The sequence below is a fragment of the Schistocerca cancellata genome, chromosome 6 (genome assembly GCF_023864275.1).
Source record: "Schistocerca cancellata isolate TAMUIC-IGC-003103 chromosome 6, iqSchCanc2.1, whole genome shotgun sequence".
NCBI classification, from domain to species: domain Eukaryota; kingdom Metazoa; phylum Arthropoda; class Insecta; order Orthoptera; family Acrididae; genus Schistocerca; species Schistocerca cancellata.
The window spans coordinates 505,685,019-505,701,422 of NC_064631.1; the positions used below are offsets into that span (position 1 = coordinate 505,685,019).

General features: G+C 41.5%; 1 protein-coding gene across 1 annotated transcript in view; it reads left to right on the forward strand.

Annotated features, from left to right (window-relative positions):
• Nucleotides 1-11,046: 11,046 nt before the first annotated feature.
• Nucleotides 11,047-16,404, forward strand: part of LOC126191507 (uncharacterized) — a 42,717-nt gene continuing 37,359 nt past the window's right edge. The window contains exon 1 of the mRNA XM_049932402.1: nt 11,047-11,135. Coding sequence (XP_049788359.1) covers nt 11,130-11,135 — 6 coding nt within the window. The 5' untranslated portion in view covers nt 11,047-11,129. The remainder of the gene's footprint in view (nt 11,136-16,404) is intronic.

Consider the following 16,404-nt stretch of genomic DNA (forward strand, 5'->3'; position numbering starts at 1 on the left):
GAGTCCAGTATGAACAAAATTAAGTCTCACTAGGATTGAGAAATAATTGTACAGTGATAAAATAGTCTCCAAAAATCTAAGTAATATCACATACCAACGACAATTCAAAGGTAGATGTGCCGAACGTAACGAAATTTAGCCATAGTGTAAAACACGAAAAATTTCAGAAATAAAAATAATTCGGACTGGGAATTAAAATCCATGGAGAAGAAATAAAAACTTTGAGGTTCGCCAATGCCATTGTAATTCTGTCAGAGACAGACGGACCTGGAAGAGCAGTTGAACGGAATGGACAGTGTCTTGAAAAGAGGTTATAAGATGAACATCAACAAAAGCAAAACGAGGATAATGGAATGTAGTCGAATTACGTCAGGTGAAACTGATGGAATTAGATTAGGTAATGAGACATTTAAAGTAGTAAATGAGTTTTGCTATTTGAGAAGAAAATAACTGATGATGGTCGAAGAAGAGAGGATATAAAATGTAGATTGGCAATGGCAAGGTAAGCGTTTCTGAAGAAGCGAAATTTGTTATATCGAGTATAGATTTAACTGTCAGGAAGTCGTTCCTGAAAGTATTTGTATGGAGTGTAGCCATGTATGGAAGTGAAACATGGACGATAAACAGTTTAGACAAGAAGAGAATAGAAGCTTTCGAAATGTGGTGCTACAGAAGAATACTGAAGATTTGATGGGTAGATCACTTAAGTAATGCGGAGGTACTGAATAGAATTGGGGAGAAGAGAAATTTGTGGCACAACTTGACTAGAAGAAGGGATCGGTTGGTAGGACACGTTCTAAGGCATCAAGGGATCACCAATTTAGTATTGGAAGGCAGCGTGGAGGGTAAAAATCGTAGAGGGAGACCAAGAGATGAAAACACTAAGCAGATTCAGAAGGATGTATGTTGCAGTAGGTACTGGGAGATGAAGCAGCTTGCACAGGATAGAGTAGCATGGAGAGTTGTATCAAACCAGTCTCTGGACTGAAGACCACAACAACAACAAACATGATTCCATACAAAGAATAGATCCGTGAATGCAAAACATGTTGGGAATGAGCAAAAGAAAGAATGGTAGTACGGCATTGTTGGCTGGTAGACCCTGTTTAATCTGAAACGGGTTTCTTCACCCACACGCAATGGCCCCTTTGCCCACAGCACGTGAGAGTTGTGTCTGAAGTGTATTTTTTTAGTGTAGCTGAATAGTTCTAATGGCGCTGAGCACTATGGGACTTAACATCTGAGGTCATCAGTCCCCTAGACTTTAGAACTACTTAAACCTAACTAACCTAAGGACATCACACACATCCATGCCCAGGGCAGGATTCGAACCTGCGATCGTAGCAGCAGCGCGGTTTCGGACTGAAGCGACTAGAACCGCTCGGCCACAGTGACCGACGTAGTGTAGCTGGCTGAAAGGGATGTATGTATAGCGTGGCGCCATTTTTTGTGATGTATAATGATGGGAGAAGGGAGAACAACGCCAAGGGGAACTCCGAGATTAACGTCCCTTCGGACGATTGGATCACCATCAAAAGTGTCACGCGCCGTCAATCCACAGACCCTGCAACTGAATGCAGGACATCTGCGCAAAATCTGGTGACCAGTAACTTCAGGCCTCCACCTCTCTTCCCCTTGCCGGTCATACACCGGCGGTGAAAATTTCTTCCACCATCAGAAATCCAACCGGATACGTCCGAGTCGAGTTCCACTGAACGAGCTGCAATAGCGACTTTCGCTTCGGAGGTGGGTTGGAAACGCACAAGTAAATGTGTCAGTTTGATACAGCACAAGTAAAGTTAGTATACAATACGATTACTTCAAGCAGCAACGTGCAGTGTTGCCACTGATCGGCTGTATGTGACGGAAATGAATGTCACTCTACCTAGCAAGCAACGGCTGCGAGAAGCCAGACACGTACAGAGAGGGGAACTAAAACGCTTTCTGGGACTCGGTAGGGCGACTGAACTGGTACTTCAGGCTTTCATTTGTTTTACTTTTTAAGATGTTTGTCTACCAGGAAGACACCGTACGATCGAGAATTGATTTAACGTGTTCGGTTCATACAAATTCCGTCCTTGTATAACAAACAAGATCTGAAATTCATGTAGCAATTGCATAATTATTAGCTATCGACAACACAGAATTAGAACACCACTAATAGAGACGGAAGGAAAGAAAGAGATGATAATTCTTGCAAAAAGATGTAAACAAATGTAAAATGGATATGATGCCATTAGCCTAAAAACTGAGGTATTACGGAAAGGACCACGTACGTCGAAGATGTCCACAGTTGCATTAGCAGTCGAATATAACGAGCGGCAATTGTGCAGCAGTTATCCGAGTTGCCCAGAGGAACACACGAGAAATTACGTCAAAGTGGGCGTTATGCAAGACGTTTGCGTCTTTCACCGCTATTTCAAATTCCACTGCTACTTCTCCGACAGCACACACACACACACACACACACACACATACATACACACATACACCCACTGTGTTGATGTATTTTTTGTCCACCAGCACAGTGGCACAGTGGTTAAAATGCTGGACTTTCTTCGTCAAGGAGCGGGATTCAAATCTCCATATGCCAATGCTAATTTAAGTTTTCCATAGTTCCCCTAAACCGAGGAAAATGCCATAATGCTCCCTTTAAAACGAACACGTCGTAGCCCAGTCCGAGCTTGTGCTCCGTTTCTAACAAAGTCAACGGAAAGTTGCACCACTAAACCCAGATTTTCTTTTCTTCCGATCTAAAAAGTACTGTTTGACGTAAACGTACATATTCCCGTGTATTCCTAAGCGAAACTGTGCATGCAGCTAAATACTTACCCCTTTGCAAGACATCACTTGGAGGTAAAATTATCTCGATATCGTTAACCATTTATGGTTTTTTTAAGGGTTACCACAATACGTGAGGCACTCAGTATTCTGGGTATTTCAGAAGAAAAAGAGATGTTTAGGAGGTGACAGGAAAAGAATCTTGAGGGCAAAAACGGTGTTTTCTAAATATAGTGGGACACCCTGGCCACACTACAGAAATTATAATTATATATTAATGCCTTCAGCTGCTGACGGGCGTTGATATATATCAACGGGGACAGGTGAAAATGTGTGCCCCGACCGGGACTCGAACCCGAGATCTCCTGCTTACATGGCAGACGCTTTATCCATCGGAAATAAATCGTTCTCATGCATCAGTGACCACTTTAACATGCTGCTTTCAGCTCAGTAACCATTTTATTTCTCGGTAAGAAAATCGTCTGGCGAAATACGTCAACTGAAGCTATTATCCAACAGGGATAGATTCGTAACACGTAACAGCAACGTGCTGTGGCAGCGCGCGCTTTCGCGTTTACTCGGTAATGTTCGTTCATGTATGTTTATGTGACTATTCCTCTATTACTGTTTTGATGTCCGTTAATATTAACGTTAAAACATCATCTACAGGGGCTGAGCATCGTGTTACAGTGATAAACTCCGTGCTGTCCTTCTGTTAAATCTTTTTTATATTAAAGGACAGTGTCGTGGCTCCACTTCGCCTGTTACTTGGTCAGCAGATAATTACTTCATTTCGTTTCGATTAGGCAGGCCATTCTCAGGTGCTGTCTATGAAAGAACAGATCACAAACACGAAGAAGTCATCTTTGGCTTGCTGTCAGACAAAAGTATTTTAATGGAACAGCCTAAAAATTCATACTTACAGGTACCGAAGTCATTCGTAGTACATACGTCTACAAGCAGCGGATATGGTGGTTCGGTAACCGGTAACTACGAATTATTAGGCTGTCCAACTTAAAACATAAGTCGTTAAACGGCGCACGACGAAGAAATTATCCGAACAGGATGAAAATCGGTAGATGTGATCTACATATGCAGACACACAAATGATTACAATTTCAGAAAAACTGGACGATTTTTTCAAGGAAAAAAAGCTTCACAAATTGAGCAAGTCAATAACGAGTTGGTCCACCTTCGGCCCTTATGCAAGCCGTTGGGCGGCTCTGCATTGATTGATACAGTTGTTGGACGTCCTCCTGAAGTATATCACGTGAAATTCTTTCCAACTGGCGCGTTAGATCGTCAAAATACGGTGGTGGTTGGAGGGCCCTGTCCTTAATGCTCCTAATGTTCGCAGATGGGGACGGACCCGGCGACCTTCTTGGCCAAGGTACAGTTTGGCGAGCACGAAAAAACAAGCAGTAGAAACTTTCACCGTATGCAGCAGGGCTCTATCTTGCTGAAATGTAAGCCAAGTATGACTTGCTGTGAAGCGCAACAAAACTTTATTTATTTTTTATTTGAAGGTCAAGTTCCGTAGGAACAAATTGACGAGCAAATCCTCAAGGTCATGGAACATGTAAGTACATGAAATTACAATATAAAAGTAATAACAGATAAAAATAAAATGTTTATTAACCCGAAAAAATGTATCCATAAACTTAAGTAAACGCAATCAACAATACAACAAGATTCATATTGATTTTTCAAGGAGCTCCTCGAAAGAATAGAAGGAGTGACCCATTAGGAAACTCTTCAGTTTCGATTGAAAGCGCGTGGATTACTCCTAAGATTTTTGAATTCGAGCGGTAGCTCATTGAAACTGGATGCAGCAGTAGACTGCACACCTTTCTGCACAAGAGTTAAGGAAGTCCGATCCAAATGCAGGTTCCATTTCTGCCGAGTATTAACTGAGTGAAAGCTGCTTATTCTTGGGAATAAGCTAATATTGTTAACAAGAAATGACGGTAAGGAATATATGTATTGAGAGGTCAATGTCAAAATACCCAGAGTCGTGAACAGTGGTCGACGAGAGGTTCGTGAACTTACACCACTTATTGCTCGAACCACCCGTTTCTGATCCAAAAATATCCTTTTAGAATGGAAAGAGTTACCCCAAAATATAATACCATACGGCACAAGCGAATGAAAATAAGCAAAGTAGACTAATTTTCGTGTCGAACGATCATTCACTTCCGATACCGTTCGAATAGTAAAAATGGCAGCATTAAGTCTTTGAACAAGATCCTGAACGTGGACTTTCCACGACAGTTTACTGTCTATCTGAACACCTAGAAATTTGAATTTCTCAGTTTCACCAATCATATGCCCATTCTGTGAAATTAAAACGTCAGGTTCTGTTGAATTGTGTGTTAGAAACTGTAAAAACGGAGTATTACTGTGATTTAGCGTTACTTTATGTTCTACAAGCTATGAACTTAGGTCATGAACTGCACTATTTCAAACCAGCCCAATGTTGCACACAACATCCTTTACTACCAAGCTAGTGTGATCAGAAAACAGAATTATTTTATACTTATTCGTAATACTAGAGGGCATATCATTTATATAAATAAGGAACAGGAATGGCCCCATTACCGATCTCTGGGAAACCCCCCCATTTGACTGTACCCCACTCAGATCACTCATCACAGCCATTCTCAACATTGTGATTAATGACCTTTTGCTGTCTGTTGCTAAATGTAATAGGTGAACCAATTGTGAGCTATTCCCCGTATTCAGTAGTGGTCCAACTTCTGGAGCAATATTTTGTGATCAATACCACCAAACGCCTTAGTTGAATCAAAAAATATGCCTAGAGTTCGAAATCTTTTGTTTATCCCATCCAGTACCTCATAGAGAAAAGAAAAAGTAGCATTTTCAGTTGTTAAACGACTTCTAAAGCCGAACTGTACACTTGATAGCAAATAGTGTGATATAAAATGATCAATTATCCTTACATGCACAGCCTTTTCAATAACTTTAGCAAACACTGATGGCATAGAAATAGGTCTAAAATTACCTACATTATCCCTTTCTCCCCTTTTACAAAGCATCTTTATTACTGAGTAATTTAATCGTTCAGGAAACTGACTATACCTAAAGGAAAAATTACAAATGTGGCTAAATACAGGGCTAACATATGCAGCACAGTAGTTTAATATTCTACTAGGCACTCCATCATAACCATGAGAGTCCTTAGTCTTCAGTGATTTAATTATCATAGACGGGTAGAATATCGACGACGGCCCGCCGTCCTGTAAAGAACCCTTGGTTGTCATCCGCGACACCCTTACATCACAGTACTACGTCGACGATATTCTACTTCCCGTTTTGTTGCCCTTCATGGCAAGCCATCCTGAGCTTAAATTTCAGCAAGATAATGCCCACACACACGCGCTGATAGCTTCTACCGCTTGTCTTCGCTCTTGCCAATAAGGTCACCAGATCTCTCTCCAGTTGAGAACTTTTGGAGCATTGTGGGCGAGGCCCTCCAACCAGCTCGGGATTTTGGACAGAATTTGGCACGATGTCCCATCGACTCTCTCAGTGCCAAGTCGAACAAGTGCTCGCATACTGAAACGTCCCCTTAGAAAAATTGTACATGACTGTGCTTAAACTGACATACAATATTTTTAGCGCAACGCAATCTGACTTTCAAAAATCCCTACAAAAGAATGGCCCTGACTAACATTAACCTATACCTTTCACAAATCACTTACCTCACAAAAATCTCCGTTACTCGAACTACTGCAATACAGCGAGCGCCACTACTGCCAGCTAAATAAAAGATTCAAACTACGGAAGGCACTAACTACTGATAGGTATAGTTAGCAAATGAAAGATTTTAATAGAGAACAAACAATGTATTTACCTTAATATCGTCAAAAGTCATAATATATGTAATTTCAAAACTCCGCCATTTCCTTCCACACATCCACCACTGCTGGCGGCTCACCTCCAACTGCACAACGCTACGCGCTGTTCACATCCAGCTGCCCAACACTACAATGGCAGGCAACAATGCAAACTAGCCACAGACTGCACACAGCACTGCCAGTGATTTTCATACAGAGCGCTAAGAAAACCTAAACAGCCTACTTACATAGCCCCCATGCTCCCCACAAAAAAATTTTACAAATTGTTTTGGGCAGTGGCCAATAATGATTTGATAAAATTTTTCATAATTACAATAACAAAGATATCAAATGCACACATTTATTTATACAATGTTGGTCAAAAGCTAAAATTTTCTCACAGTCCATAAAGACAGTCACTGTAAAATTGCAGTGTTTTTCTCAAAGTCTGAGCAGTAAAAGAAAATGCACACGGAAGTAGTGGATTTCCATGGAGTCTTGAAGAAGTAGTGTTGTCCTTCCAATGGAAAGACAGTGCTGACTCTTGACATGCTGATAGGTAATGGGCCACAACAGAGCAAACCCACAGCAGAGTCAGTCGAAGTTTTGAAGAGTTACTCGAACTACTGCAATACAGCGAGTGCCACTACTGCCAGCTAAATAAAAGATTCAAACTACGTAAGGCACTAACTACTGATAGGCATAGTTAGCAAATGAAAGATTTTAATAGAGAACAAACAATGTATTTACCTTAATATCATCAAAAGTCATAATATATGTAATTTCAAAACTCCGCCATTTCCTTCCACACATCCACCACTGCTGGCGGCTCACCTCCAACTGCGCAACGCTACGCGCTGTTCACATCCAGCTGCCCAACACTACAATGGCAGACAACAATGCAAACTAGCCACAGGCTGCACACAGCACAGCCAGTGATTTTCATACCCAGCGCTAAGAAAACCTAAACAGCCTACTTAGAATACGAGCGAGACACGAGTCAATATGTTACTGACTCCTCAATTTGTGATGATCTTTCTCTCGAATAAATCATCCAATTTTTCGGAAATTGTTATCATTTGTTTGTCTGTACAGTTTGTAACCTCCCAACAGTTTTTTTTGTAACCTCCCAATAAAAAATGTGGCTGACCTCCCAATGAAAACGTAATCATATATAACCTTTCAATAATTAACTGACTGTGAAGCTAAACTGTAAATCTGGACGTCAGCAACGCTGAGTCATGGCCCTGAAAAATCATTCTGAATGAATTGAAAATCCTTACCTCAATGAAGTCGCCGGATAACGCGTATATATCTGCTCCTATAAGAATTTTTTCTGGCACAGCCCAGTGCAATGCTGGCCGCTAGATAAAAAGAAACAACTGATCATTCTTTACACAATCGGGATGACCATGGATAGGAGAAAGTAAAATCTTTAAATTCACATGAATGACTGTCAAAAGTTATTTTTATAAGAAAGATCATTATTACAAGATTCTTTTGAAAAAATATTTGCATGGGACTTGATATAACAATAGTACAAAATCAGTTGTTACAAATCATATATGCACGCGGCTATAAATAGTAATTTTTGGTTTTACCTTACACTACAGGCTCCGCCATCGCTCTCCGTGACCGGGCCCCGCAATATTCTCTGTGAGCTATACAACTAGACAAAAGCTCTCTAAGAGCGACCTGACCCAACCGCCCGACTGCTAGCTACGACTACTACTACCACTACTGCCGACACTGCTCTCTGGTCTGCGATTCTATTCTAGCATACATATCGCAGGCAGCGCGTGAGCAATCCATCGAAGTTACATCTGCTCGAGTGCGCTAGCAATAAATTCCTTAGTCATGGACCTCTTACAATGTACTGGGTGATCAAAAAGTCAGTATAAATTTGAAAACTTAATAAACCACGGAATAATGTAGATAGAGAGTTAAAAATGGACACACATGCTTGGAATGACATAGGGTTTTATTAGAACCAAAAAAAAAAAAAAAAAACGAAGTATTGCTAGACGCGTGAAAGATCTCTTGCGCGCGTCGTTTGGTGATGATCGTGTGCCCAGCCGCCACTTCCGTCATGCTTGACCTCCCAGGTCCCCAGACCTCAGTCCGTGCGATTATTGGCTTTGGGGTTACCTGAAGTCGCAAGTGTATCGTGATCGACCGACTTCCCTAGGGATGCTGAAAGACAACATCCGACGCCACCATAACTCCGGACATGCTTTACAGTGCTGTTCACAACATTATTCCTCGACTACAGCTATTGTTGAGGAATGATGATGGACATATTGAGCATTTCCTGTAAAGAACATCATCTTTGCTTTGTCTTACTTTGTTATGCTAATTATTGCTATTGTGATCAGATGAAGCGCCATCTGTCGGATATGTTTTGAACTTTTGTATTTTTTTGGTTCTAATAAAACCCCATGTCATTCCAACCATGTATGTGAATTTGTACCTCTCTATCTACATTATTCCGTGATTTATTCAGTTTTCAAATTTATACTGACTGATCACCCAGTACATAAGAGCTACCGATTTCCGTCCCATTCGGGTAATTCCTTCGTGGTCCGTCTTTTTTTTTTTTTTTGTCTTAGGGTGTATTTTAAGTGGGACAGTCTAAAAATTCGTTAGTTACAGGTACTGACAGCACGTCGTAATACCTCCGATTACGAACAGCGGACACGGTAGTTCAGTAACCGTAAGCTGTCCTACTTAAAATACTTTGCCTCTAAGCAAGCCAAACACAAATTCTCTGCATTTGCAATCTGTTCATTAGTAGACAGCTCTTGAAAATGGCCAGTAAGGTTGGAATAGGCCAATCGTACGAAACATAACGAAGGAAATACTCGTTAATTAAGCAACAGCCGAGTGGAACCATGTCACTGTCCTTTAACAGATTCAGGGCTGTGGTACGCCACATGAAGATAATGATCTATTTGTATTAGTTCCGGCCGCTCTTCTAAAGTCTTGAAACATCCCCTTAGAAAAATTAGTGAATTACTGTGCTGATAAACCTCTTACATTATTTGATTTTCAAACAGCTGAGCAGAACTGAACGCACTCAGACATTTCTCTCTTTACTTATTCTGATCAACACTAAACTGACACACAATATTTTTAGCGCAACACAATCCGACTTTCAGTAATCCCTACAAAAGAATGGCCCTGACTAACAATAACCTATACCTTTCATGAATCACTTACCTCACAAAAATCTTCGTTACTCGAACTACTGTAAAACAGCGAGCGCCAATACTGCCAGCTAAATAAAAGATTCTAACTACTGAAGGCACTAACTACTGATAGACATAGTTAGCAATTGAAAGATTTTGATAGAGAACAAACAATTATTTACTTTAATAATATTCAAAAGTCATCATATATATATATATATATATATATATATATATATATATATATATATATAATGGAATCGCGGTAGCGTTCTCGCTTCCCGACCACGAGGTCCCAGGTTCGATTTCCGGCGGGGTCAGGGATTTTCACCTGCCTCGAGATGACTGGGTGTTGTGTTGTCTTCATCATCATCATCATCATCATCATCACCACCATCATTTCATCCCCATTACGGTCGGAGGAAGGCAAAGGCAAACCACCTCCGCTAGGACCTTGCCTAGTACAGCGGTGCGGGTCTCCGGCATCGTCACCTACGTTCTGTCAGGGAGTATGGGACTTCATCATATATATATATATATATATAGTATTACAAATTTAGTCTTCCTGATGGACACACGTCCAGATCGTCCGCTCTCAAAGTTCTGCCATCTCTCTTCCCACATTCACCACTGCTGGCGGCTCACCTCCAACTGCGCTGTTCACATCCAACTGTCCAACACTACAATAGCAAATATTCCAACAATGCAAACCAGCCACAGACTGCACACAGCACAGTTAGTGATTTTCACACAGAGCGCTACGTGGCGTTACCAACATAAAAACCTAAACAGCCTACTCACAGTCTGGGTGTTTCCTATTACCCTTCCCTTCGTAATTCATTAAATTTCACTTTTCATAATAGCCGTGTCTGTTTACAAATGGCACCATTAGTCTCGGTAATCGCGTATTGGTTAAAATTCACATTAACGACTACTGTTCCTCGTCTGGAAACTCCTTTGGGAGTCAAATAGTTCACTGTGTGGCGCGTGCTACTGAGCGTCGGCGGTAGCAGATATAGGAGCGGGCTCGAGCATCGCGTGCCAGTCGGCTGTCCACAGCGCAGTTTACGGAAAGGAAGTGGCGGAAGGGCAGGCGCGTGAAAGCGGACAGCGAGGCAAAAGACGCCGCTTGTAGGCAGCGCACGGCGTCGCAACCGGACGCCGCGCCGCGCCGCGGCGAAAGGCGACGCCGGTCGTGGCTGCGCCGCAGACAGCGATCGCAGTCCGCCAGGGCGCTACGGGACGCACCGCTCACTAGACTACACGCCCGACGTCCGACGCCGCGCCGCGGACAGCACACACGATGCAGGTAGCGTGCGCGCTGGGCCCGATGCCAGAGAAACCACTTCTTGGCAATCTACTGTGCAGGTCAGCTTCTGAAGCCAAACGCTTCCTGCCTTTCGCGTCGACTAACAAAGCAATGGTCCAGTCCGGTATGTCGAAACACCCACCCCGAAATTTTTTATGCAGGAATATTACAACGAAAGAAATAAACTGCCCATAATTAAATAAAATTATAAACAGCCGACCAGTTGCAATGGATAAAGAAATCTTTACCTAGGTTTTAACAAATTTAAATTTGTCTTCTTCAGAAGGTGGCAATTTTACATTAGGATGGACTGATGTATCATCGTCGTTTTTACAAATATCTGCATAGATCCATTTGTCCAAATTAAAATATAGCCCTGAAAATAGGGCTAGTGAGCTCTGCAACATCCATGTACTAATTTACATTTACATGACAAACCCTATTTTCAGGGCTATATTTTAATTTGCACAAATGGATCTATGCAGATATTTGTAAAAACGACGATGATACATCAGTCCATACTAATGTAAAATTGCCACCTTCTACAGAAGACAAATTTAAATTTGTTGAAACCTAGGTAAAGATTTCTTTGTCCATTGCAACTGGTCGGATGTTTATAATTTTATTACGTGGAACCGTTGCTGTTGTGCAACTATGTTTAAAATACTGCCCATAATTGCTAAGAAGCACTGCTAGTCTTTTTGTTAATTGTTGAATTTACCCGCTTTTATCGCAGCGCTTCCTAGCTAGCGCGCGATCGGCCGTGACAAGAGAGCATAGCGCCGCGTCGTGATAATGTCCGGAGTGACACAAGTGGATCTGAAGCACCTACGCCGTGCAAAAAATGTCACGTATCATAAATTTTTTGAACAAGTGGCGATTTGTATCGACAGGGGCCGGCCTTTGTGGCCGAGCGGTTCTAGGCGCTACAGTCTGGAACCGCGCGACCGCTACGGTCGCAGGTTCGAATCCTGCCTCGGGCATGGATGTGTGTGATGTCCTTAGTTAGGTTTAAGTAGTTGTAAGTTCTAGGGGACTGATGACCTCAGATGTTGAGTCCCATAGTGCTCAGAGCCATTTGAACCATTATCAACAGGGGACTAACAGAGGAAAATAAAAAAGGCAGTGTTTGATGTTACATCAATTGTGACCTTACTTTTTGAAATGAAGCTTTTCTTACACATTGAAAATCGGGAACTCTTTCTTCTTGTCTCGTGTTTTCTACTGAAAATTTCGTGCTTGTACTCTTGTTAACTTTACTATTACAGAGATCGCCTAGACTTTTTTTTATCGGTCCTGTGCGCAACAAATAAGTTATTGGTCTTTCTGCTGCCACTGCTTGATATGCTGCATTCCATTATTTAACAAAAACATAAAAAACCTATTATTCATGCTGAGTGCAATGCATGTTCTGTATCGCGGCTCCTACTGTTGCTGCGGCTGCTGCTGCTTACTACAACTACGTATAACTCAAGAGAAAGGGTTTGGTCAAATCTAAACTCAATAAATGATAACCCAAACAAGTAATTCCTTTTTTCAAAAACTATATTCTGAAAGCGATTCTTTCTCATTCAATTAACAAAACGCTAGAAGCTCTTTGAACAATCGCTTCGTATGTAAATCTCCCTCCAGTGGCATTAAAGCAATATTACAAATTAATCAAACTCTTGAGACCGACTGAAATACTTCTCAATTAAATACATAGTGAAACAATTCCCTGACAATTACAAAAGATATCAATGACAAAAATCGATACTTAATCTATTCATCTAACAATGGTTTCCCTTAAGAATTAAACTCCTATCATTATCAAAATTACCGTCTGCTGCTACGCACATACACAAACCCTTTTCTTTAAATTAATAAGCGCGCTGCAAATTATAAAAATTATCAACTCAATACCAAATCCTGTGTCGCTGCTGGCGGACACGGCAGTACGGCAGCTCGGCGACGACCCCTCGCCCAACACACGTGCGCACCACAGCAGGCGGGCTCCTAAACTGGGTTTCAAACTGCCACTAATTAATCCGTGCGCTGCGAAGCGCGACAACCATATCTTAGATTTCAGAGCTTGTGTATGCGCGCTGTAGCCAACCTTTAAATCCTAACAGAGTATTGCCAACTCTCAACATACATCATTTTATCACAATTCCTGCAGCACAGTTCTTAAGTAATTTTTGAATTACGTATATTTCACTAACAATGAAACAGTTTCTGGTACATTCCCCAAAGTCGCCACAGTAAAGTGCAGTGTCATTCGAATAACGAAAATAAATATTTTCCTTACACCAGGCACACCTGAAAAAAGAAATATTAATGCTTTCAGGCACGTGAGGATAATTACTAGTTTTATTTAGACAGAATTGACGTGGAGTCAGAAATGGTCGCGGCCGTTGCTCTGCTTATTGAGCTGCATACCGAGCGTACTGAAAACAGTTCATAAAATGTACCGATGTCAAGTAATAATGATCGACTCATACTTGTCACTGTCATTGTTGTATATGAATGTGTCATGGCACTAATCGATTACACAGCAGACTCTGCACTTTTTCGCCTCGAAATGGTAAAGTGCTGTCTGCTCGCAGTCTTTTCAAGAAACCTGACTGATCGGAGTTAAACACAGCAGATTTGCGGATAACAGCAAGCTTCGCTTCCGCGTCAGCTATGAAGTAATGACATCTCCCCTACACTTTCATCTGAAGTAAACTTCGTTGATTTGTGACTTCCCGTACTGTATGAGTTCTTGAATCTGCTTAACTAGGTCGAAGAAGACTTAAAGCCACCAACGTTCATTTCAGTTGCCATTCCGAGTGCCCAGTCTGATAGATCTCCATTGGTAACGGTGCACTGCCTCTCACGAGCAACTCTATATTGTTCATATCTCAAAAAAAAAAAAAATGGTTCAAATGGCACTGAGCACTATGGGACTCAACTGCTGAGGTCATCAGTCCCCTAGAACTTAGAACTAGTTAAACCTAACTAACCTAAGGACATCACAAACATCCATGCCCGAGGCTGGATTCGAACCTGCGACCGTAGCGGTCTTGCGGTTCCAGACTGCAGCGCCTTTAACCGCACGGCCACTTCGGCCGACTCAAAAAAAAAAAAAATCCTTAAAAGAACTGTTCTTCCTGACATTTGTTCAGGTTTAGGAAATGAAATGAAATTTATGTGAAATCTTATGGGACTTAACTGCTAAGGTCATCAGTCCCTAAGCTTACACACTACTTAACCTCAATTATCCTAAGTACAAACACACACACCCATGCCCCAGGGAGGACTTGAACCTCCGCCGGGATCAGCCGAACAGTCCAGGACTGCAGCGTCGAGACCGCTCGGCTATTACCCGCGCGGCCCCTCAGGTTTAAGGATTTGTGTCTGTTATTGATGGAGTTAAAGGTACTTTCTGGGAACACTGTGCAGTATATTTTACGGATAGTTTTGCTTTCATAGTTTTGCGAGTTTCATTGTGGCGCATATTTATTATTTCGTGTAAGTTTTTCTTCCGTTTATACAGTTCACAGTGAGATTTTACGAAGCAAAACCGAGTTTTGCACACTGATTAACATAAAGTTGTACGAACAACGAATATTAATTCAGTTTTCTTTCCATTCTTAACACTTACGCTATGGCAAAATCAAATGATAATTATTATGGATATTACATGACTTGCAAATCTGAGTGAGAAATAGCTGCGGACAGTTGTTTCAGAGAAAACATCCACGAAAGCTGAAGAGCTGTTTACCCATGCGCTGTCAACCAAGGACACGTGACCGCTTTGTTGCGCAAGCTCCGGTAAGCGTGTGCAATTCTGGAACCGCTTGGCTAGCTACCGATTTGGCAATTTTTAACATTTTTTAAAATGATTGCTGTGCGTATTAGGAGCTAAAATTGTCTTTCGTTCGGTGTATTCTTCCTGTACAAAAAATTTGAATGGATGTTCCGAGAAATAGGCTTGGATAATTCCCTTGAAAGTGTATTCTTGCAGGTTTTATGGATCGTTTGAGCGAAGTATCATAACAACGTCCTGCAAATCAGTTAACAGGCTATTTAACAAAATTCCTATCGCGAGGGGCCGCATGCCAATCATTTGTGTATCAACTCAGCAAAGTGACGGTGAACTGCATGGTGCTTCCAATTGTACTGCTTAATAGGGCTTCTTCTGGTTCCAGTCGCATAGGAAGAACTGGAAGAAAGGTTGCTAAAATGCCTCTGTGCGTGCTATTATAACTCTGAACATGTCATCGCGGTCCCTACGAGAAAGATAAGTAGAGGCTTGAACTATATTGCTAAGTTCCCCGCTTCGTACTGGTTCTTGAAACATTGTGAGTAGGCTTTATCAGGATAATTGTGGGTCTGTCTTCAAGCAAATGCCAATTCATATTTTCTAGCACTTCAGAGACATTCTCCTGTGACTCAAATCAAACCTTTCGCCACTCGTTCCGTCTCTTTTGTACGTTCAATATCCCCTGTTAGTCCTACACGGTATGGTTACATACGCTTGACCGGTGTTCTAGGACGGGTCTCATGAATCTTTCGGAAGAAGTCTTCTTTGTAGACGTTGCATTTTCCCAGCTTACTACCTACCAATCGAAGTCTACCACCTCATTTGCCTACAATAATCCTTGTGTGTCATTCAATTTCATATTTCTGCAAATTGCTACACAAATTATTTGTATCAATTGACTAATTACAGGTGTGGCTCTTCATATTTTAGTCATAGGATGCAATGTTATTTTGTTCTGTGAAACGCATAATTTTACACTTATGAACGTTTAAAGAGGATTGTCTATCTGTACATTCTGTAATCTTGTCAAGACCTGACTGAATATGTATGCAGCTTTTTCAGACAATACTTCATTTTAGATTACTGCATCATCTACGAAAAGTTTTGGGATTACTGTTGATATTTTCTGCTAATCATTAATGCACAGATTTACACGAAGTATGAACAGCCGGGATCCAAACACACTTCTCTGTGGCATACCTGAAGTTACTGCTGCATCTGTCGATGACCAACCAAAATAGCACGCTGTATCCTTCCTGCCGTGAAATTCTCAACGCAGCCACAAATTTCGTTTCAAAGCTCATATGATCCTGTTTTCATTAATAATAACCGATGTGTTATGCTTTTCGTAAGTCACTGGTTACTGCACATGTCAACGTTAATACGTGGCTTTCAGGACGTCACGTGAATAACGGTATTCTTGTTTCTCATGACCGATGTTTTCGAAATACATTCTCGTTGTAAGGGAGGAGATCATTTTGT